We start from the raw sequence: 24452 nt of genomic DNA on the forward strand, positions 1-24452 counted from the left end.
GTCCGCAGCTCTCTCTTCGATCATTCTCATACTCTCTCTCCTTGTGAGGGGAAGGGGGGGATGCGCGGGATGCCAGGCCGCCAGCGGAGGCTGGGCGCTATATCGGACACTTGGTGTCGTAGCTAGCTGGCAGCTACCATAGGGCGCGCGTGCTCGCAGCCTCGCAGCGGCTTAGCCAAAGAGAGAAGACAGCAGCAGAGTGTAGCAGCACACACGCACACACACCCATAGCGGCATATCCTTCTCGCACAGCCGTGGGCATTCGCGTATGACGGGCCTAAGAGGGTTTTAAGGGTTCTCGAAAGGGGGTTTTTGGCCCTTTTAACTCTGAACATTGTTGTACTTATGTACTAAAGCATATTAAATATGTATGCAAAGTATTTATTTATTCTTTTATGTATAGGTAGTGTATATATATACTCGTATATATGTATGTTTGTTTCTGTGTATTTTTTGTTTTTGTTTTAGTATTAATTTTATGTAATGTTCCGTTACTTATGTATGTATGTATTATTTATATATGTTTATGGTATATGTTTATATGTATATAATTTATATTTATATAATATATAGTTTATATAATAAACGATTTTTTTTTTTAGTTTTCTCTTTCGTTTTTTGTTTCTTTTTTTTCTTACTTTCGTTATTAAAGGGTTTTTTTATATTTTAGGCTTAATCATTCGCTCTAACGAACGCTCTCTCTTTCTAATTAGACTTAAATTTTTTACACAAATATATCAACAAAAACTCAATAAGTTCCATTCAAAAAATAATATGAATCCGTAAATAAGGTAATGTTTAAATTAAGTAATAATACGAAAAAATAATTTAAAGAAAGGTAAAATTAATGCGATGGTTTTTATAGAGTTCAACACTGTTGTTAAGCATGTGTTATAAATATATTTATATATATACGGTTATCCTATATACATACACCTTATCGATATATAGTATGCATGTATATTATATACTTTATGTTATTTTTTAATGTGGTTTTTTACTTAGTTTTTTTTCCCCATTGGATGATTTTACAATTTTTGCTTTTGTTTTCTCTCTCTCAAAACTTTCTTTATATCCTTTTCTTCGTTCCTCCTCCTTTCTCTTTTTGCTATTTATTGTTTCTCCTGTGTTTTTGAGTTTCTCTTTTCTATTAATAAATAATAAAAAAAAACATTCAATAATTTGTATGTCTATTTTTGTTGTTGTTTGTTTTGTACTTTTGTTTGTTTCGTTATTCTGTTTTGTTGCTTCTGTTTTTGTTTTGTAAATTAATATTCTTCCTTTCTGTTTTAGCCGTTATCTGCTCCTCGTTCTCTTTCTTCTTTTTCTTCTTATCCTTATCTTAAGTTAACAATGGGCTTGTATTCTTCCTAATTTTTCCGATTAATTACTGTGGCTTTGTTTTCGCTTTTGTTTTATGGAAAGTTTTGTTTTTTTTTGTTTTGAAGAAAAGAATATTTTGAAAATCCAAAAATACAAAAATTGTTTCAGTTGTAGTTTTTTCCGTTTCCAGTTTTTCGTTTTGTTTTATTTACTAATTTTTTACATGTGTTTTCTGCCTGTGGTGGTGCCTCCTCCTCCTCCTCTGTTACGTAGAGGGTCTTTCAGCGGCCTAGCATTTGCATTTCTGTTACCGTTAGCGCTTAGATTACCGTTACTGTTACTGTTACTACCGTTACGTGGAAGAGGCCTACCGACGACTGTTACTGCATGTCTCTGCTTGTTGAAATTAGTTGTTGCTGCTGCTGCTGCTGCTGCTGATGCTGCTGTTGCTGTTGTTGTGGAAGCCACCGTTCGAGCGCCTTTAATACTAGCTCGTGCTGGTCCTGATCGGGCGCTGGTCTTGGTCGCGTCATTGGGCAATCAGGATGATGGCAGCTGCTTGGCCACAATCACTCCCGGGCGACACTGCTTCAGGGCCGTGGTAATCGTCAGCTGCTGGGGCGTGCCGCTGCCACTGCTGCCGGTGACAATTGTGGCAGCTCCTTGGTGGCTGAGGCCCATCCCCGCACTTCCGCTGCTCTGCACCTTGAAGATGGCGGTGGGTGTCACGCTGCTACCGGAGGTGATCATACCGCCTCCATCCTTGGCCGTCTTGGCCGTAATGATGACCTTGTTGTTGCCCTTGATCTGAAGAAAGGGCCGCAGCTCCGCCAGCGCCGCATGCTGTTTGCCGGTGGTGAGGGCGAGTGGCGCATCCTGGGCCAGCCTGTGATGATGATGATGATGCTGCTGATGGTTGACCCCCACAACGCCCGAGTGATGCGTGCTGGTGGTCACGATCTGGTGGTGATGCTGCTGGCTGTACTGCTTGTGCTCCGAGCCGTTGTTGCCGTCGGAGAAGAGATGATCGCCCTCCAGGTGTCGGATGGCCTCAACAATAGTCTCCAGATTCTGGCGGTAGTGCACCGTCGGCACCGGCTGGTCGAGCTTTTCCGTCTTCACCTTGACGATCTTCTCGTGGATGCGCTCCACCTCCACCTTGGGCGTGGCCTTGATGGCCGCCTGTAGGATCGGCTGCAGCATGGCCGCACTGGGCGAACATCCGTCGGCATAGGCTTTGGCAATGGCATTCACGTTCACCTCGTTCTCGGACTCCGTGGAGCTATTGGACGACAGTATGACCTCCTCGTGCACCTGATCCTCTGTGATGATCTCGGCAGCGGCGTCCGCCTCCAGCTCCTCAATGCTGGAGCACACCACCACCTGCTGTTGTCCTGTCATCTCATCGATCTCCACATACGAGACGGTGCCGCCCAGCTCTTCAAGATCCTCGCTGCGGACAAAGTTGTCCGTATGCTCGATGACCTCACGTGGAATGTAGGTGCCGCCGACGTTTCCTCCGCTGACCGCCGCCACCGCTGTGCCCGGTGGTGCCGTGGCCACGCTGTACAGCTGTCGCTTGATCATCTGCAGCTCATCCTCCAGCAGTCGGCGCAGGCTACGCTCCTTCTCCAGCTGTTTCTTCATATCGAGCAGTTCCTTGGCCGCAATAATGCTGGCGTTGTTCAATTTGGTGGTGACCGCCGCTCCGCCCGCCGACAGCAATGTCATCGGCTCTGGGGACATGGAGCCGAGGCCTTCGTCCGAGCTGTCGCTAATGGCTTGAATGCTGATGACGTTATCCGTGAGCTTGCGCTTCTTGATGGCCACCGCCGTTATGTTGCTGCTGGATTCGTAGTTGCCGCCGCTCGCAGCACTGCCGCCGCTCTCGCCCGAACCGCCGCCTGCCTCATGCTCGCCCACCTGTCGCTTCAGTTCGCTGTTCTGTGTGAGGAGCTGTGTCTTTCCGTTCTCCAGATCGACAATGTATTGGAAGGTCTGTTGTAGGATGGCAGCCTGTAAATAACACAAGGAGAACATGGTTGGAAGTTGTTCAAAATAGAGGTAAAGTTTAAATTAAAGTCAAAATTCTTTCTTAGTGCGCGCGTATGTCCATAAATACTGATAAATCGATGGATTTGAGGTGCCCCGAGAAGGTTCCGCCAAAGGGTAATAAAAAAGGATTCTATCATAGAATAAAACTCTTAAATCGATCAATCATTCATCCATACATCGACCCAAAACAGATTATGTATAATCAGTGCTAAACAATGGCAATTTTTATGCAATTTTTAATTGAATGCACTTTTAGGTTAATGTCATATGGTGCATAATTAGTGATTTTCCAGGCCCTTCAATGCGCTCTCTCTCTTTCGTTCCAGAGACAACGCAAATCATTCACAAGACGAATACACATGACGCATAAGCATACACATACACATACAAATCCCATGGGTAGAGAGCAAGAGACTTGAGTGAATGAAGGGAAGCAGCATAATTGCCGAGGGAGCGGCAGGGGCAGACTTAACTGCAACAACAACTTATGTACATAAAATGCCTTTGCTTTTGCATTTTGCCTTTGCTCTCGGCGTCCGTCTGTTTTTGTTTGTGTATTTTCCTCTGTGTTTCTGCCGTTTTTTGCCTTTCTTTTGTTTCTCTTCTGCTCTGCCTTTTTGGCCCTTTGCTCGTGTGGTAGTGTTTATAGTAAACACTGTAGTAAAGCTTCGTTCTCATGCTTTTGCTCTTCTGCTGATGCTTGGCGGTCGAGCGCCAAAGGTGAAGGAACTTGTGTCCTTCAAAATGCGCGCGCTCGCCAGTATGTCCAACACTGGCCGAGTGGCCCGCCTAACTCGCAAATTTTATTGCGTAGGGGGGACGGGCTTGCCATAGCGGCGCAAGAAAGCTTAGAAAGCTGCCTGCAGTCACTACAGTCTCTGCGCGTAGGCGAAATGTTGCAGCTGCCTGTGCTCAAAAAAAAGTAAATATAAAAGGAATTTCGTAGCCATTTAAAGATAACGCCAGCAATATTACTAGTACTAGGGGGCTCCACCAAATGCGTTTTACTGGTTCTATTTGAAAACTTGACATTTTGCAGCATAATTACTCCAACAAAATCTTGAAGGGAAATACTTTTAGAATACAAATCATTTCTACTTAGCATAGTCCTCAATCCTCGACCAAATGTAAGGGATACGTCTTTTTCTGGGAATATTTTTCTCGTAAAAGCATCCTCTTTCTTACAGTCGGCAAGTGCTACAAATGCTAACAGTTTACCCAAGTCAAGTTCCTCGAATCTCCTCATGATAAATTCCCAAGATTGCAAGCCACCCCCACACATGAGAATGTGTGCACACCAAACACATACAGATTCATGTGCATACTACATACGAGAGTATGAGCCTCATCATGGTTAAGGAATGCGTTGTGCGGCTGGAAATTCTTTTGGCTTTGATTGAAAAACAATAAATCTTATTCCACTTTGGCGTTGTTGCAGTAATAAAACTTGTTTTTCATATGGGGGTACGACGTACGTAGCGTCGCGTCGCACTGCTTGTTGTCGGAGGTCACTACTACTACTACAACAACAACAACAACAACAACAACAACAAGAACTACACCTCGTAGACGCCGGCATCGCCGCACAGCTGCTGGTACACCATACCCATTCTCTCTCTCTCTCCGAAGCTCTTTTGGCGCTTCTCTCGCTCGATGCACACCAGCTGTCGGGGACCCGACCCACACAAAACGCTGCAGAAAGAGTGAGATAGCAGCAATGTTGTTGTGTACAGTTTTCTCAGGTTTATTATGATATACTCTCCCCGCCCGCTGTCCCTGCCTCTCATCTTAGTCCTACACTTTTGATAAAATCACAGCCATCTCCCCAAGCATCGCCTCATCTGTCTGGCATCGACGGCATTGCAATGTCGCGCGCATATTTTATTCTTATAGAAAATCAAGAGACAAATGTATAAATAACATAGCACATTTAAGTTTTCTAGCTGCTGTTATACACACACAAAGGTCGTTCATTGACTCCATTTCGCGGTATCGTTAGAGAATTGCATTGGAATTATTGGAAAGATACTCAGAGCAAAGGCTTGGGTTCAAGGGAGTTTAATAAATGATTTTAATTAAATTAGCACAACGGGGTAGAAAAAAGGAAAATGTAAGAATGTACATTTGTGTACACTGATTTGGTTATTCATTTGATGTGGACATACAAAGAAGTACATGATTTCCCTTGATAATGACAAAGCTAATTTTGAAAATGTATGAGAATCCTTGTATAAAAAAAACACACCAGTTTCTAATCCCATAAAGTAAGATATGTATGTCCTCGTCTCACAACACATCAGAGCTCTAGGAGCAGACAAAACCACATTCTACACGAGAAATACATATGTACATATGTATGTATGTAAATATTCCTTAAACATTCTCACATAAAAATCATTAATATTGGGGGAAAAAACACCTAACCTTCCTTACTCCCTATTTGATTCGTACTCTACTTTAAAGATTCGCCCATTTCAACCAATCATATGATTGTTTTTTGTCTTTACAAAATTTGAAAGGTCTGAAACTAATTCCAACCCATCATATGGTATTCTTCTCTGTCTATCCATCAATAGCCGGCATTTTAGGCCTTGGCTAATAAGAAAATTCGTTGCCGCAGTCGCTGCTTTTGCTGCTGTCTGACGCAGTTGGAAAATGCCGGCAAATAATACCGAGGAAAAAACGCAAACAAAATCCATAAGCTGCTCCAGCTGTACCACCACGCCACACCACACACACTGATACGATTTCGTAGTGGTTTGAGTGCAAGTAAACAAAAGGCAAACCCAAAATCAAAAGCATAAACAAAGAAACGACAAAGGAAAAATAAAAGACGATCAAACGCGCGTTGGTTCCAACAAGAATCCCACCACCATCAGCCATCCACCAGGCGCAGAGGCCGCAACGCGTTCGAGACACAACCAACAAACAGCGTCGTCGTTGGCAGAGAAGCGGCATTCAGCGTTGTCGTTTTTGCGGTGACTGTACCTTTTTTCCAACACCACCGACACGAACCAGCGACAGTTCCAATACGAACAACTTTTTCAATTCATTCCGTCTGTCTCTCTAGTAAGAACTTAATAATTCTCTCTTACAAATGCTCTCTCTTAAATCTCGCTCTTAGCATGTTTGGCAACATCTTTTTTCAACATTAGCTAGAAAGTAAAATAAGAGACAAAATAAGAGAACAAATGCTCTCTGTGTTTCGATTCGTTCCGTTGCGTTTCAGTCCCATTCCGTTTCGTTTCGTTGCGCTGACGGGTGAATCGGAAACAGTCGGGCCGCGACGCGAAGCAACGTAGCGAAGAAACATGTGGGACCAACCAAGCAAGCTTTTGTCAGCTTTTAGCACTGCTTGATGTGATGTATCTCTCCCTCTCTCAGGCACGTGTATTACGACGGTCTCTCTCTGAAGCTTTCCAGCCATTTATTCCCATATTCAATTGGAAGTGAGTGTCTGGTGTCGCTCTCGTGCCGCTAGCTCTCTCTCCTTCCCAAAAGAGTGGCAATCTGAAACGCATGTACAGCAGCAGCTGACGAGAAGCGGCTTTTCTGCTTCTATAAATGGCGCGTCGGTCTACAGCAGCGGCCTGTTTCTGCTGCTGCCGCTTTTCCTTCCACCCTTTACACACCACACTACCGTTTTTTCATTTGATTGAATAAAACGAAATGCATAAAAATAGCAATGCTGATGCTGCTGCTGCTGCTGTCGCTGCCGCTGCTGATTCGTCATCAGCTGAGCTGGCAATTGAGAGAGAGAGAGACGCGACGGTCTGTTGTGTGCTGGTGTGTGTAGTAGGGAGACAACGACCACCCAACCCAATGGACACAATCACTGCCTGAAAAACGTGTTCACTTGCCCGGCTGAGATTAAAATGGAAGCAAAACCAACGAAAATGCAGCCCCATCCATCCCTTTTCGGGCCTACGTGCGTGCACGCATGCCTACGCGTGACGCTTTCCGCCAAATACATTACAGTTTCAAGGCGCGGGCAAGCGGACTGCCGGAAAATGTAGTAAAAATGAAAAACATAAAAACAAAAAATCAATTTATTTTTACAACTTTGTTGTTTTTAGTTTGGGGCAGCCTCGCCGCGCCCCGCCCCACAAGCAAACAAACGGCACTTTATCTATTACAAGAAAACTGTCGCAGGTAATGAAATTTCCCTTTCCTTTCAGAGAGGCAGAAACAGAGCTCATTTGAGGAGGGCGATAAAAGAATGCAATGGGACTTTTTAAAGGGAAGTTCCCTGTTTACCGATTCGCCAAATGTTTATTTTTTCTTTCTGTTGCTGTTTATCTTGCAAGCAAGTGTATGTGTGTATGTGTGTGTGTGTGTGTGCAGAGTAGTTCTTTTTGAAAGAGAAACAAGTCAGCTGACATTAATTTTTGTGCAAATTTTAGCTCACAGAAACTGAGGAAGAAACAAAAGCGCGTGTTGGCTTGGACTGATACTCATTAGCATTTTGTAGCATTTAGCTTTTTGCTAAAATTAGCATCAACGAGCAAACATAACGGAACCCGAGACGAGTACACGATTTGTTGCAGCAGCAGAAACTATTTTGTTGCCTTTTGGCCATAAATATGGGAAATATGCGCCAACACGAACACACACGTTGCTGTTTTTTCCGCTGTTGTTGTTGTTGTTGTTGCCATTTGCTGTTCCTCCTACGCGAAATGCAAAAAGAAGAGGAAAAACAGCTGCGACTACTATTGCCGGCATTGATGCTTGCTTGCTTGCTTACTCACACGCACACATGGGCGGATGAATTGCGAGCACACCCACACACACACATGGTCATGCCATGCCGTTGTCTTTGGTTCAGTCGCACTCGCTCTTTCTAGCACACAGCTGGTTGGCGGCGCGCCCACTACGCTGGGCGCCAAACATGTGTTTCCCCCCCCACACACACACACACACACGCGAACACGCTCTCGTAATCTCCCCAGAGAGAAGGGGAGACAGAGAGAGGGTAAGAGAGCAAGCGGCAAAACCTGGTGACAACATCGCGCGTATTGTGGTCATTCAGAGGCGTCGGCATTGTCGGCTGCTAATGCACAAATTGATGTTATTTTTATACTGCCACACTAGCACCGCACTCTACACCCCAGACTACCCCTCGACATATGCTTACTGTAAAATATCAAAAGCAAAGGAAAGGAAACGAGAGCAGCAGAGAAATGCCGTCATCGAAAGTTTTTCGGGGAGGGGGAAAGCAAAAGATTAGGCGCTAGGGGCGAGGTCTCTTGGGGCAGAGTCATTCCCACATGATGATGGGTTGGGTTGCGTTTTAAAAGTTGGCCCAGAAAAAAAGTAACAGCTGTGTTAGATCTATACAAATACCTGACACACACAGACACACAGATACAAGATCTCTTAGCACTCATTAAGATTTTGGCAAATTTTTAGCTAAACTTTCAACGAGCTGATGCTGCTGCTGCTGACTCAAGCAGCAGTCAGAGCGAAAAAAGTTCACTATAGTATATAGTATTTTAAGTATTATTTGCCTTTAACGCTAACCTAATTAAGTTCAAACACGTGCTGTTTGTGAGCTCAGCAATGTACACACATTTATTTATATTTATATATATGTATCTACATATGTATGTACATACAGCTATATATGTACATGCATGTGGATATATCCCAGCAGTTGTCTCAAGGCAAAAGTCGTAAAAAATGGCAATTAAAGACCGCCAGCGTAGCGCAGCAATTGAAAACCTAACGGCCCAGGGCTGCTGCTCAACAAAAAGCTAACGGATTACCAGGGCTGCCTAGTCTGAGAGAAAGACCTAAAACTGATCTAATGGAACACACCATTCCCCGTGTAACCCAATTTCATAACAAAATGCAACTGTCACTTGCACTTTTAGCTTCATTCAAAAACAAAACCCCAAAGAAATCCCCTTTTACGTCAAAGGTCAATAAAACCTTTAACCCAAAGAGTGGCAAGTGGCAATGGGGTCTAGCCACGGCATGCCACGCGGTTGCTGCTGGTGCTGGCTCTGCTGCTGCTGCTGTTGCCGGCGTTCGTTCACGAAGCTCATGGTCAATGAAAGCATTTAATTAACATAAAAAAAGGTTACACACACACACAAACAGAAAGAGTGTTCTCCTCCTCTCTTTAACACACGCGAAAATGGTTGAAAGCGATTTGAATTTAAATAGAGGGGGAGGTAGAGCCGCCGCAGCAGAAGCAATGAAAGCAGGAAAGAGTGAACAACAACAAAAGCTTGACATTTTTGTGAATGCCGCATGCCGGCAAAATGTTGTCGTTGTCAAATTCCAAAGCAGAAAACAACAACCAACGAAAGAGGCAGAGCGTGGGGCAGCTGACCCTCAAAAGCACACACACACACATACAATAGATTCAACTTTAAAAGCATGTGAGAGAGATCAGCTGATCGTATTTCATGTCATACTTATTTCGAGATCAATGTGTGTAAACACAACACAAGACAGCTGTTTTAATTAACTGAAAAAAGCCACGACAAAACCGAACATTGGGGCTGTTATAAATATTAAGTACTCTGTACTACATTTGATTACATTTCTGAACGATATGATGATGATGACGCTTTCTCAGTGTCTCGCTTTGCCACAAGCTTACGACGCAATTGGGAAAGCTGAGCTTTTGCCGGGTCTAACCTTGTTTTTGTTTTGCTTGACCAGCAGCTGACTCCTCTCCCTTCCACCCTTCTCTTTCTCGCACAAGTCCGTTTGTGTAATTGCGCAGCAAAAATGCCGGTTGGCTCGTTGATTATTTTACAATATAGAAATTTATCGAGTTTTACCCCAGCCCAGCCCAGCCCAGCTCGTATATCCGTATATCAGCTGTTCGGCTGAATCATTTTCCGTAGAAATCTCAATATTTATGACGCGGCATCTGCTCAGCGCCTGAATTATGGGCAAAAACAATTGACTTGCATATCTTTAACGGATCGAAACGGAACGGAACTACTACTAACACAACACAACCGTACGCGCGATAGTACGCGTGGAGATAGAGGCCGATGCCGAGGCCGTTTTAGCCGGTCGTAGACGACTTTTTAATGACGTTCAAGATACCCTTCAATTGGGAATTGTATTTTTGAAGAGGTGTCTCTGATGCAGAGATGATTGCACCTTCAATTCTTATTCAATGATATTCCGAAATAATTTCTCATTTTTGAAACTCTTTGGAGATTAGTATTTCCATCGATTGATGCAGATTGAAGTTTTATAATCAAGAAAATCAACTCTCAAATATCAGACATGTATTTTGTTTTTGCATTCTCGAGCATTCTCTTTAGCACTTTTCGCATGTGCCTCTGTGGCTGGCTCTCGGAGCAAGTACTGCCAGGGTATGTGCACTGCGTTGCGACTTCACCTCCCCATCATCTTAACCGGCAAAAGGAGAAAAAGAGTGCCCGCTGCGATCTTTTCTTGGCTTTGCCATTGATGAAAGAAAAAAAAAACCGTTATAATGCAACAAAGTCATTAAATCCGGCGAGACGGCATTCCATGTAATCAACAACAACAACAAAAACAACAACAAACCGTACGCTAAAGCTCTCGAAAGTCTGCAATTGACAAAGTGACGGCAGCGACGACGATGTTGCATCGCGTCGCGTCGTTTCGCCTCGAGACGATCTTCAGAGTCAGACAGACAGACAGGGGAGAAGTGCAGCCAACGACCGACCGACATTTTTGCAAGCTCTCTTGCACGCTCATACACACACACACACACACCACCCTGTATCTGTCTCGCTCTGTCTGCCCGGCAAATAACTGATCCAATGCACTTATGCTTTGGCTAGGCCATCGCCTTGTCTCTGTTCGCGTCTGTCGCGTCTGGCGGGCTGCCTGCTCTCTCAGCTTTCTCTTTGCTTTGTGCATTCTTCTTTGGCTTCTCGCTGTGTTTGTTGCAGCCCTGGTATCTTTGCAGTACTAATTCCATTGCCTTTTATGGCTATTTACAACACTGTAAGAAACTGCGCAACATTGAAAGATCAACTTTATTTCGATTGAAATCAATTATAGAGTTTAAACATCTAATGGTAATTTATAATTAATACCCAAATTATTTATACTTCTTGGTTGGACTCCGTCACTCCACCAAATTGTGTTTCAATAAAGCGTACATTGTGTCCTTACTTAATTAAAAAGAACAATTAGTTTCTGCTCTCCGAAATAAAACAAAATGTACTCCCATTTTGTGCCTGAGGATATCGATATAATTGGGCGCGTCTACTGAAGCATACAAATAATTTTGTATTACAAACAGCAGATGCAAATGCAGGCTCCGGCTCCCTGCATTAATTGGATTTCGAGGCTAGGCTGCTGCTCCTACGCCCCGCACTAGCGCCAGCCACATGCAGTCGTAGTAGAGCAAACATTTTTACTACGAAATGGTATTGCCAGTACGGGCTTCACACAATGCGCCATATACTACTTACCGAGCACCGAGTTGTACATAGGGGTTATATAATAATCAGGTCGTACCTATGTTATGTACTACAGTACCTGTTATGTACTCTTCGGTCCTCACAAAACTGGGTGTTGGCGGCATGGCCCAGAAGCGACAGTGGCAGCGGCAGCATCAGCCTCAGCCTCAGCATCTCTTCAACAGCTCGGACAGAACAGAGGCCACTGCCTGCCACTGCAATCCCGCTGCGTTCCATTCCGGCCAAAAGGTTGCACGACGATGCCAATGGCCTAGTGCACTCTGCCACCCTCCTCTCCTCTTGCTTTCCCTTCCATCAGCCCCTGCCTGCCACGCCCCTGTCGTCATCAGCAGCGCCGCGTGTTCGAGTCAAAGAGCCGGAGTCAAGAAAAAAATCATTTCGCCGGGCCAACACGCCCAGTGCGCAGCTGCAAAGCTGAACACCCAATATTCTGATGGTGGGTGGTGGTTTTGGTGGGGTTTTTCACTCGCCAGTCACTTCACTTCCAGTCTTTGGTCGTCCAAACAGCTGCCTACCAGGCGCCAGACAGACGCCACAAAAGCTGGGCCAGAACCAGAACGAAATGGCAATGAAACATGGGATACAGGACCCACACTCTCACACACACACACCCACACAGCTCAAACCAACCCACCAACACCCTGCCACACAGCTGTGCCAGTGGTGTGGGGGTTCGTTCCCATCTGGAGTTTCGGCTCTGTGCGCCAACATTTCTATATTCCATTTCCATTACACGTTTGGCGCCCATTGTCCTATCTTTACTTTTTGGGGGTAGCTTTTGGCGCGCGTTTTGCCACTGGAAGGACTGTGTGAGGCCCAATCGATATATTCCAGTTTTGCGGCACACTACCTCTCCCTCTGTCTTTTGCTCTCTCGCTCTCTGTATCGCTGTCTGTGTCTTCTCTGAGTGCGATACACCCGCTCTCTACCCACTTTAATGTAGGTTAGTTTCAGCTGCGGCGCGCCTAAAATCTCCAATGGACGCAGCAGCAGCAGCAACAGTAGCAACAGCCACAGCCACAGCAGAAGCAAAAACAACAAATGGGGGCACAACTGTACGCAATTGGATATTTGCACTCTTTAGCGCCACCTAGCGTGCAAGTTCAATGACCTCCACCGGTCCGGACAGCAATCACAGACTAGTGCACCCACCCTCCCACCCACTGCACAACCGCAGCAGCAGCCGTGCCCAGGGCTTGGGCTTGGGCAGTATCTGTGGCTGGGCTGGGGTGGGGCTGTGTGTATAACAGTTATGTACAGTACGTACCGTACCCAACACCCCACCAACTATGCACCGGACTGGACTATGTGTGCCGTGCCGTGCCGTTCCGTTCGTTCGTTGTATGCGTAGAGCTGTGAATGGCATGGCCGGATCGGGGCCGGGCCTCGTTTACTTTTTTTTCTGTCAGCACTGCAGTTTTTTATTTTTGCTCCTCTTTCTTTATTTTTCGCACTTTTCTGCAGTTTTTCCATGGGTTTGTGTGTCTGATTTCATTCGGTTTTTGTTTCTGTTTCTAGAGGCCTACCTACTACACCCCCCTTTGCTCCCTCCCTTGCTCTATGTACACCCAACATATGTATAAGTATACATAGAGGTTATATAGCGGGCGTAAACTTGGTCAAGCTGTCGTCCCAGGTTCCGTTTCGCTCTCTCTTCCTCTCTATCTTACTATCGTTCTAGCTCATTCACATATTTACTACAATGTTTACTATGTGTGACAGGCAAAAGTGCATAGAAGAAAAATCCATAAACTACTTGCACTAGCCAGCCCCTCTCCTCTCTGCTGGTAGTCGTCGTCGTACCTTTCATCAGGGCTGAGCTTACTCCTCGGCCCTCTCTTTCGCTCTCTGTCATGCACATTATGTCATTCATCAGTCGCGCTGCCTGCCTTTCGTCACTCTTGATGTTTGTGCTTTACCCTTTTCTTCCTGTTTCGTAGTATTTTTAATATTTACGCGTTTTTCCTCCCGTTTTCTCTCTGTGGCTTGGGTTGCCTTGACTCTGGCTCTGGCTTTGGCTCTTTCCTGTTGTTTATGCTGCGACTTATAAGCAGTGTTTTCTTTTTCGCTTTATTTTCTGATTTATGGGAAAATGCAGTTTGGGTTGACATTTTTCAATTTGCAATAAATAAGCTGAGCTTCAAAAGCTTAGAGAAGGAGTCACGTTCCGTTCGCAGTGCACCAAAGGATGACTGTGGTTCAAGTGATAGGAAGCTGCGTGATTTTCCAGCACTACTGGTCTTCGATCACACGAGTTCTTTTCGTACTTCCCATCACTATTCCTTCCAATTTACGTTTCCAGTCCTATCCTTTTGCACAAAAAGCAGACTCATAAATAACGACAACAAAAGAGACAGAAATGAGTCTCGGTTCTTTCTTTAATATAACATTTGGTTGATTTTGTGCCGTCTGCTCGAAAAAACTCAAGGTGAGAGTTGGCGTTTTTGTACATACATATCTTTGTACAGTGAAATGCGCATTTTGGAGCAAAGTTGCCCTTTGATATTTGAAAAACTAAAAAGATGGGTGTTCCAGCCAAGAAAGTTTTCACTCGATGTACATACAATGTTAGGTCTTTGGTGGTTCCTTCGCTTTCAAAGAGTTCTACGTGAAATAATTGTCTGTAGGGTGAGTATCAAGTGCGTGTCCTTCTCTGAGCAAATGCTCCTCCACTTCTGCACAAGCCAAGCCGTTTAAGCTTGAGTGGTAATACCCTGACAACCCATCATCAACCTTTCGACAAGGCCGTCTCACCGGCCAGCCAAAAGCCCTTCAGCTTCAGCGTCTTCTCAACATGCGCGTCACAACAAATCGATGTCGTCTCAAGGTTAAAATCCCATAAATATAAGAACATGTGTGTATGCAAAAAAAGGCAGGAAAAAAAAAGAAAACCACATAAAAAGAAAAAAGCGAAACGCCCTCAACCAACAATTGAGAGGCGCCACGCGGCTACGTTGCGTTGCGTTGCGTTGCCCTGACGATTAAATGTCGAAAAGGGACCTTCAAAGCTCTTCCTCTCTGAAAACAAAATAAAAACGTGAAGCTTTTTGTAAAGCAGTTCGTGTGTGCGCTTGTGTGTGTGGACACAGGAGTCGCCGGCAATTTGTCAACATGTGTTCGGGGTAAGGCCTGTAATTGCGGCTCAGGCCCGGGGTTCAGGTTAAATGTAATTGGAGTTGCGTGTGCAGAGACAGACAGACAGAAGAATAAGAGGGATTTGACCATAAATGGTGTTGAGAGATGTGCAAGAGAAACATTCTACACTGAGCGAAAGCATACATATCTTAGAAGGGGCGAATGGGAGGAAACATTTCGTGTGGAAAGCGTTGGAAAATTCAAGGAAGAAAACCCCTATCAGCGAAACTTAGATCGAACATCAATTTGCCAAGACATGCCCACGAAGTGTACTTTGTTTGGTTTAAATTCTCCTGTGCATCTCAAGTCGATCATCAAGGTGGCGCCTAACGTGCCACCCAGCTTACGTGTTTTTTTATTTTTTCTTTCAGTGTAGGCAATCGGACCCCAGACCTCGCAGTATAAATGGATAATTTGAGAACTTACCTTGCTCAACTTTTCGCCCTCGTGGCGGGGCAGCAGGGAGCGCAGACTCTGGAAGCCAGCATTGATGCTCTGCATGCGTCGCCTCTCATTGCTGTTGGCTATCTCCCGCCGAATCCTCTTCTCGCTGTCCGCCACGGGCTTCCCATCGCCGTCACTGAGGGCCCCCCCACCAGAGCCGCCTCCTCCCCCCTTGGATGTGTTTGTGCCGCTCATATTCGATTGGCGTCGCTGCGAGCCTATAGTCTGATGCTCCGTCTCTGAGGTGTAAATATGATAGGTGTTCTCGCCGCCCGAATCCTCTAATTGTAATCTGAAAAGAAATGGAAATGAAGAAAGTATAAGTATAAAAGGGTCATTGGTTGCAAATAATACTGAATATTTCTAAAATTTTGCAATGTAAAAAGCCTTTATAGATTAAAGAAGAAGCTCTCTCTCCATCAAAAGGAGGTGCATACTCACGGAGCTGTATATTATGGGTACCTGTACCGGTACTTCAAAAGTTTAAGGAACTATTTTGAGTTGAAAGATCTTTGAAAGACGACCATCTAAGGTAGGGTGTTGCTGATTATTCTCATTTCTTGGATAATTCCCACATTTAAGCGACCATTTGCTACTACTACTCGTATTGTACATATTTATGACTCAGCTTGGCTTATCGCCGCCCAAACATAAAACCAATTAACTTTTACAATTTATACACTGCCAACACTTACACAGACAACACACACACACACGCACGCACACACAAAGGCGCTGAAAAATTCATTCATTCATAAATTTACAATTCCATTCAATTCAATTTTAGTTGAACCCGCCGCCGCAGCACAACAGCGCCAATACAATACACTGACATACACACACCAAAGCGAGTACAAGCATTTGTGTGCACACACCTACACCCAGAGAGTTGTCGCAGTCACGACTGGCGCTGGCAGCAGAGAAGAGAAGAGCAGAGCAGAGCAGGGCAGCATCATGGGCGCACAACAAAACAGAACACGCGGTGTGTTTAAATAGGCACTACTCGTCGATACCTGGTACTACCCTGAACTTCTGTATTATAAAGACATAAATATTTTTGCAAAAATCAGCCAACTAAAATTATAATAATTTACAGACATTGGATATATAATTGCATTACTTTTAGTGCATACGTAAATATAAATCCAGAAGTACACTCTCTATTTAAATGGCATGGGATGGTTTTTTCCATAAATGTCAGTAACTAACCCCCAGGAAGTGCCAATAATCTATGCAAATCAGCATACTCGCCCAATGAAGGGTATCATCAATAACTGCACTATCCAACAGCAGCAGAGGCAGCAGCAGCAACATGTAAAAGAGCGCACAAAAGCAAAGCCCTAAAGAGTGGGAGAGAGCGTGAGCGAGAGCCCACAGCACCGCTGTCAATATGGTATTCTTTTGTTATTGTTGCCATCACTGCCGTGATTTTCTGTGTGGATTTTCTGTTGTTGTTGCTGTTGTAGCGGACTCTCGGCTTTGACACGGCTTTAGATTTAGTTTCGGGCTGTGCGTTGTGCAAGGTATTTCAATAAGAAGGCAAAGGAGTAACCTAGTTGAAGTATGGATTGAGTGCCCGGACAGATGCCGCCCACACCTTCTATTCAATATACCTTGGTCTTGTCTTGTCCTGGGTCTATGCTGCAGCATAGTATCGTCTTTTGGTCTCAAGAAGTCCAAACCGGTTTACCCGGTAACAGAGAGAGAGAGAGAGAGAGACAAAAGCAGAAACACGTTTGCTTTTCCACAGTTGCCCCGCTGGCTGGCTAATGAAAACAATTTTCACAATGGTATGCTATGCTCTACCTTCATGCATGTCTGACAGAGTGAGGCAAAGAGCGGCAGGCAGCGCCAGAACGAGACGGACGCTATGTCTGCGTAAAAGTTGCAACACTGCATTCCTCCAGCCAAGAAGAAGAAGAACATTTCCAAAGACGACGACGCTGCTAGAAAATATTAGAGTCGACATCCGGGGGGGGGGTTGCATGGTTTATTTTTAGCCACATAATCCAAAGGTCGTTCTCCGGCTGCAGCAGCAGCAGCATTTTTGCGGCAGTCGAAGAAGGAGATGCCGATAGAAGATGTTGTTTTTGATGCTGCTGCTGCTTCTGAAGTTGGTCAACAGCAGGCGGATGTTGTGGCACAGGAATGTGGCTCGGTTCTGCTGCAGCGCCTGCTTCTGGCTCTTTGGCGTTGGCATTTTCCATTTTCCCCCATTTGTTTCGATGCTTTTTGCACAATAAAAGCCAAACAAGGATAGGAGACCCAAAAAGTTGAATGAAACTACTCTCGGAATGCACTGACATGCTGCATCTGCTCTCTTGTGGTGCGGTGCAGTGCGGTGCCGTGCCTTTGCTTTGTGTGTGCCCCGTTTTGGTTGCTCCAAAAATGCACCTGTGTGTGGGTCGTACTTTATGATGGGCAATTATTTCAGGTATGCAGAGCAGAGCAGAGCAGTGCGCACAAACTTGTTCCATAATCTAATAAGCCTGCTGCACTTTTCCCGGAACTACTCCGCAGATCCTGGAAATTCCTTTCGATTCCCTTTTGCCAGGGAAGAAATTAAGTGGATTATTAAGTTTCTTTTTTTAATGCCACTTTATTCCGGAAGCTAGAAAATCCATTCTCCAGCATAATCTATAAATTTCATCCACATGCCAGAATATTTGATGTTTAAATTATCTATTTGGGGATTAAATACTCGCAGAGATAGGTTTTACAGAGATAAGTAGAGTTTTACAGATGTTCTGAGTAGTTTCTGTGCAATTTGTGATTTTTTCATAGTCAATTAAATAATATAATTTTTTCCGGATGTCTTGCAACATATGTATGTATGTGCTTCCGCCAAGATTCAAAGGAGAAGACTCTATTGCAATTTTGATGAACTGTTTATCTACGGAATACGGGGAACACAGATTCCCCAAATACATACAAAAATATATTTCCCCACAGGCAAATTATTCTAGCTTCTTCCGGAAGTCTTTCTTTCCATCGCTATGTTCTAGAAGTTCCCTCCCCACTTGGGGCTCACAATTTGTTCTTCTTAGAGAGGTGGGGGGGGTGGAGCAACAACAGCTGTTCAAAATAAAGTTTAATTTTAGCACGCAGCCAGTGCTGCTTAAATAGACGCGCGCGCCAGCTGCAGGGCCTGTGGGACCCCACAGAAAAAAAATCAAATAAAAAACAAATATGTGGAGGGAGAGGCAGAGAGATTTGATTTCACATTCACATTCTTAATTGCAATTAAGATGCAGCACGCATTTTTTGCATTTCACCAAAGCAAGAAGAGCAGACGAAGGTTAGTCGAAGCCTTTGATACCCTGCAGGAGGTATCAATCAAATGGAGGAGCTCATGAAACTGGCTCGTAGAAGCTTAATTCCCAGCTTTGACAACATCTTGAGCATAATCATCATACCCTGCCGAAAGGGTATAACGAAAACAGTGGAACATATGACATACGACAGCTGGTTGTTGGTGCGGGCTGCTTCTGGCTTCTGCTGCACCGTGCTGCGCGCTGCGCGCTGCCAGAGTTCAATGTAGTTCATTGGCCACTTTTCGCCAACACACACATACAAGTGCACACAAACACACACAAACGATAAACAGAGACAGAGACAGCGAGAGCGAGACAGAGAAAGAGAGAGACAAAGCCGAAGTCACGAGTACCATCGAGAGCTGGCGACGCCGCTGCCTCTGCTTCTGCTGTTGCACCTAACGCCTCACTCCTCCACCCGCACCACACCGTACGCTTCCCCCTCTGGGGCTGCTGTTGCACTTTGCACATAAATTGTACATACGTTTATTGGGTCACTGCTTACGTCATCATTTCACTGGAATTCGTCGTACTGCCGCTGCTCCCGCTGTTCCTGTAGCAGGTGAAAACGGGGGCATGTATCAGGCTGAAAACGGGGGCTTGGAGCGTGGGTGAAAAGGGGGCAAGAGGGGTAAGTTAGGGAGGCCGGCATTTTCAATTCATAAAGATAAACATGAAAATTATACAACACACGAAAGGTAAACAATGGTAGAAACACAGACGACAGCAGCCAGCGCCCTAGCCTCCTCCCCTTTCCCCCTTGAATTCGTCCTTATCAGCCTTGCCACACTCACTTTTTGCTTGGTCATATTATAGATGGGGATGGGATGCTGCTTAAACAAACAAAAACGTTGAGAGCAAGAGCGTTACAAGGGGCAAGGGGCAGAAAGTAGAAGCCAGTAACAGGATTGGGGACAACCTTGAGAAAGGACTCTGACATAAATGAAAATCACGTAAGCGGAGAAAGCGCGACACCGCAGACTATGCTAGAAAGAACTCCCACATCGCTAAAGGACTACATTTAAGAAAGACAAATGTACTTTTAATTCTTACTAAGGGACATGTACCGCAACTAAAATCAATGGAATCGAATAACATTTCTTAGCAAATACAATTTCAGTTGAAATAACTTTAAAGCCCAAACAACCTGTAGATCCTCTGGAAGATGTACTGTGTTAGTCCCAGCCCAGTCACGTAAATGCATTAAAGGGAAATTCGCTTCGAGCCTGATAGAAATTTCAAGCGGTAGGAAGTCTTTGTTTCGTGCAAAAAACGTAATGGAATTCCCTCCGTAGGACGCTCCGGTCGAGCCGGTGACAGCGACGCTGGCTGCGCGACTGCATCGGCTGAAGCGGCTGAGGGCGAAATGAAATGCAACGCAATAAACGCTTTGCACTTGCGTAATTTGTGCAACAAAGTAAAGGCGCCATAAACTAATGAAATATTTTAAAATCGACCAGACCAGATCCTCTCTCTATCTATTCCCCGCGCTCTCTGTCTCTCTCTCAACTGCTCTTTATCTCCACCATTTGGCGCCACACTACCCATAAAAATATAGTAGAAGCAGAGACACAGATACAGATAGATTACATAAGGCCAGGTCTGAATGAGGTAATACTACAATGGGGGTGGAGGTCGGGGGAGGAGAGGCATGCATCGTCCTCTCAGGTTACACAGGGTAGTGGTTAAAAGGGCGGGCGACGGGGCACAATGCGTGTGGCACAGAAAGTGCATAAATCATAACTGGTGCAAACAAATTTGCCATAATCTGCAATTTCACGATAAGGGGATGAGGGGAGTGGCGAAGGCGGGAGAGAGACAGAGAGGGGTGCCAGGTGTAGTAGTAGTTTGCCGCCTTCGTATCCCTCCCCCTCCTGGCATGGCACGAAAAACCGTTGTATACAAAAATCATGTGTTTTTTATAAACAACACGAAGCCGCCTCTCTCAGCTTTGCTCTCACGCCCTCACACATATTACTCCCCCACTAGCGAGCGCTCTCTCTTTCTTTGTCTACTTTTGCAGGTTGCCAATAAATGACTCTTGAAAAAAATAACACATGAAATAGCCGAAGCTTTTGATACCCTTTCAGCTATGGTATGGGATCTCAACGGCATATACAGTCAACGAATGCCGTATGACGTATGCCGTATTTCTCTCCGTTGCAGACATCTCCCGTATCTTATAATACCCTCTTGCAAAAGGTATAAAAAACAGACGAAACGTTTTGGCATATGAAAAGTGGAAGCAACACATCGGGGTACAGGGAGAGCCATCGCCCAAAAATTTTGCGCAGCAGATTTGTATCTATGTTTGTATGGGTATGTCTGTGTGTGCGAGTGTTTGCTTGCTCGTTTCGTTTTCTTTCATTTCAGTCGCTCTCACTTGCACGCTGTCTGACTGCACCGAGAGCAGCTTTTGTTTATACTTTTTTCAATGAAACGTGTGTAGTAGTAGAAAAAAGCATTCGCCGTGTGGCGGCATCTGTACTTTTGCGAATCTGTCTCTGGCTCGCTCTCACCCACACCAGCAAAGGCGCAACAAGCTTTTGAGTGCAATTCAAACACACCACAGTCAATCGTGCCCTCCTGCTCTGACAGCCAGCACACTCAATTCTTGCTCACACACACACAAACATAGCGAGAGAAACTCTCATGGCGGGGCTTATGTACTTTTCGCAAACTGGGGAGCGGCTCTTATAAAACTGCAAGCTGACCCGAGGAGAATCGAGTTGTGGATTCTAAAAACGCGCTGAGAAACTTCCCAGAGTGGCAGGCAGCTCTCTGGCGTGCTTTCCAGTGAGAGAGAGCGACAAAGAGTAGAGTCGAGAGTAGAGAGTGTGTGGTAAAAGCGGAAATGACGCCACATGGTGAGGCAGGCGGCATAATATTTGCAAATGTGCAACGTGCGGAGACTTTTAGCCGAGGCACGCCGTAAAGCAGCTGCTGTTAAAACGAAGTTCCCTCCCACACACTGGTGGCCAAAATATTATAGAAACTTGTGTATTTTCATATTTGTATAGCCGCTAAAAGCTGGTCAGCTGTTAGTGATTTTTATAATTGGAGGAAAAAACCAAAACATGCGAATATTTATTGATAAGTATTTCCAAAGAAAGCCTTGAAACCCCAGCTGTGAGAGATTACGGGGTGACGCGACTGTGCTGGGTGTTGGTCTCTTCATACTCTCTCCCTCGTTGCTCAGAACATATGTCAGATAAGCGGAGCGGCGTGACGTGACGTGTGAGTGCCATATGATTCTGATAAGCCGGCACAACTTTCGCTACGAAAAACTGCAAACTCGATCAAAGAAATAAGAGAGAACAAATAAGAAAGAAGATACGATCAACAAATACATATAGGCAGAGGGAGAGAGAGCAATAAAAAAGAAAAAGCAAATTAAACTGTACATTTTTCTGGGCTGGTGCTACTCTCTTCTTTCTTTTTAGCGCACTTTTCCTCTTCTTTCCCTACAGCGCATTTTTCACTCGCACTCTCAGCCACAAGGTGGTCGTGTCGTTGTCGGCCACTGTTGCGCTTGTGTGGGTGTGTGTAAGAGGGAGAATGAAAACGACGCCGCTCAGGTAGAAACATCGTGTGAATAGTGCAAAACCATATGATGATACACGCATACCGGTACAGCTGATTTCGATTCGACTAGCATCAGAAAAAAGTTGATTAGGTAGGCAACCAGTGATAAGCAGAGCGAGTGGGACAGCTGATTCTTTCGAACATGTGAGCGCAAAGAAGAAACTCAGAAGAGGGGAGAGAACTGCACGATCGGCTGGCTATCTAGCAGCTGTAAACGCTTTGAGGCAGAGGTTTAAGAGCGATTTCAGGCTAAAAATATACTGTACGTGTATTTCAATACTCAATTAACTAAATATTCATTCGCTTATGAGCTCAAATCCTAATGGTTTTAGATTTTCTTGCTGACACAATATATTGGCCTGCAGTGTAGCGCCGCTGAATAAATTGACAAAAACAGCCGTTTTTACAATATGGACGACAACGAGGCGAGGCAAAAAACAAGAGCGTACAAACAGCCAGAAAGAGCGGAACAAGAGGAAAAGGAGAATGATGAAAAAAAAAGTAGCGTCACATTTATTCCAGCAACAAGAAACAGCATGGAAGTGGAATGGTGTGGAAATGGGAATGGAATTCGACTGCTACTTCTGCTGCATTGGTAGTGGTGGTGGTTGTGTTTTTGTGCCGTATTTGTTTTGTCGGCAAAACAGGCGGCAAAAGGTTCTACGCTCTCTCTCTCTCTGCCTTCGCTCTCACTCTCTCAGAAAAGAAGGCGAGAGAAAGAGACCGCGCGCTTATAGTAAAAATAATCAATAATTTGCGTGATAAAAAAATGCAACCAAAGCTCTGGGTCTCTTGTTACTGCTATTCCTATAAGCAAAAACATAAACATAATACGATTTTGGAGAATGGAACTTACTGTAATTCCTCATCCAATTCCTCTGCGCTGTTGTATTCGGCGTTTTCTAGTATGACTTCCTCCGTTTTGATGGCGACCGGTACTCCAGACATGTTTGATCGTGTATTGGCTTATTGTGGGCGACGCAAATCGCACAGTAATTGTCGTTCTCGTTTTCCTCCTAATAATTCTCTTAGCCACTGGTGAAACACGTGTTTCTATTGTTGCTATTTTGTTGCATTTACTTTGTTTCAGCTCTACTCTTTCTGCTACTCTCTTTTCCTTATTTGTTGCTGTTTCACTCTTTATGCCACAATTTGTTGCTGTACTGTTTGCACTCTTATCGCTTCTACTCTTTCCACTCTACACACAACACACACACACGTACCGCTATCGATCGTTGTGTCAGCTGGTCTTTGGCTGCCTTCAGCTGCTTTTTTCGTATTTAGCGGCAAACTGTTTGGCCTCTCATACACACAAACACGGACATACACTCTCTCAACAAAACTCTTAACACACGAAAGCGCCGAAATAGATTTTATCGGGTTTGCTACCGATCCTGGGCGGTTTAGAGTGAGATGTTTTCTTTTTTTTCTTAATCTCTGGTGTAATTCGCAGCTGTTTTTTATTTTGCTACAGCACTTTGGTATTCACTAATACACACGCGCGCGCACTATACTAGTAACAATGGTTGAACTGTACGTTAAGCGCCAAAGTACTGTTGTTGTTTTGCTCCCCGCGACCAAAAGCAAGGGATGTTGCACATATATATTATTGTATATCGTATTCTTTCAACCGAATTTTCTGTATTCGGCTAAAATTTCGACACTTTATTCCCGCTGTTTCCCTGTTTGCGGCAATTATGTGTTCACGAGTTTCATTAAAAATTCCCCACCACTTTGCGCGCGCATCACCCGTCCGACGTGTTGAAAAATTTTTTGTTTTGAACGTGTCTCGACCAGTGTGACCGCCAACCCATTGCTAAAATATACCGTCTGGCACTCAGAAATATACCGTCTCACTTTCAAAATATACCGTAAATATACTGACGACTTAACATATTATTATTAGCCATCACACATATTCCTCGTTTTGATATTCAGTTAAATATCGCTAGCTAGATATAACCCTCAGCCCTGCCCACACAATTTTATCCGATTAATGAATCAATTTTCAACTTGACTGGCTTGTTTTAAATACGGCGATTGCTGTTTTTCAACAACAATATAGCGTCTAGTTATGATGAAAAAGAAACTTAGCCCACTTAACCCCCCTTCTATATAAACAGTTCAACGACTTGAGGTAAGTGGTGGC

The 24452-nt window shown here is 44.6% G+C and overlaps 1 protein-coding gene across 2 annotated transcripts; it reads right to left on the bottom strand.

The window, feature by feature from the left end:
• Positions 1 to 844: 844 nt before the first annotated feature.
• On the bottom strand, positions 845 to 24091 carry LOC108163166. Of its 2 annotated transcripts, XM_017298291.2 has the most exons (3): positions 23160 to 24091; positions 15387 to 15696; positions 845 to 3339 (listed from the first exon to the last, which is right to left on the bottom strand). In XM_017298291.2, exons 1-3 carry the CDS (start codon positions 23249 to 23251, stop codon positions 1864 to 1866), a joined length of 1878 nt encoding a protein of 625 aa, XP_017153780.1. In that variant the 5' UTR covers positions 23252 to 24091; the 3' UTR covers positions 845 to 1863. The 2 variants fall into 2 exon arrangements, with proteins under 2 accessions (XP_017153780.1, XP_033248818.1); XM_033392927.1 differs by lacking the exons at positions 15387 to 15696; positions 23160 to 24091 and adding an exon at positions 6249 to 6269.
• Between the last annotated feature and the right edge of the window lie 361 nt (positions 24092 to 24452).

Source organism: Drosophila miranda, chromosome 4 (assembly GCF_003369915.1).
Source record: "Drosophila miranda strain MSH22 chromosome 4, D.miranda_PacBio2.1, whole genome shotgun sequence".
Taxonomy (NCBI): domain Eukaryota; kingdom Metazoa; phylum Arthropoda; class Insecta; order Diptera; family Drosophilidae; genus Drosophila; species Drosophila miranda.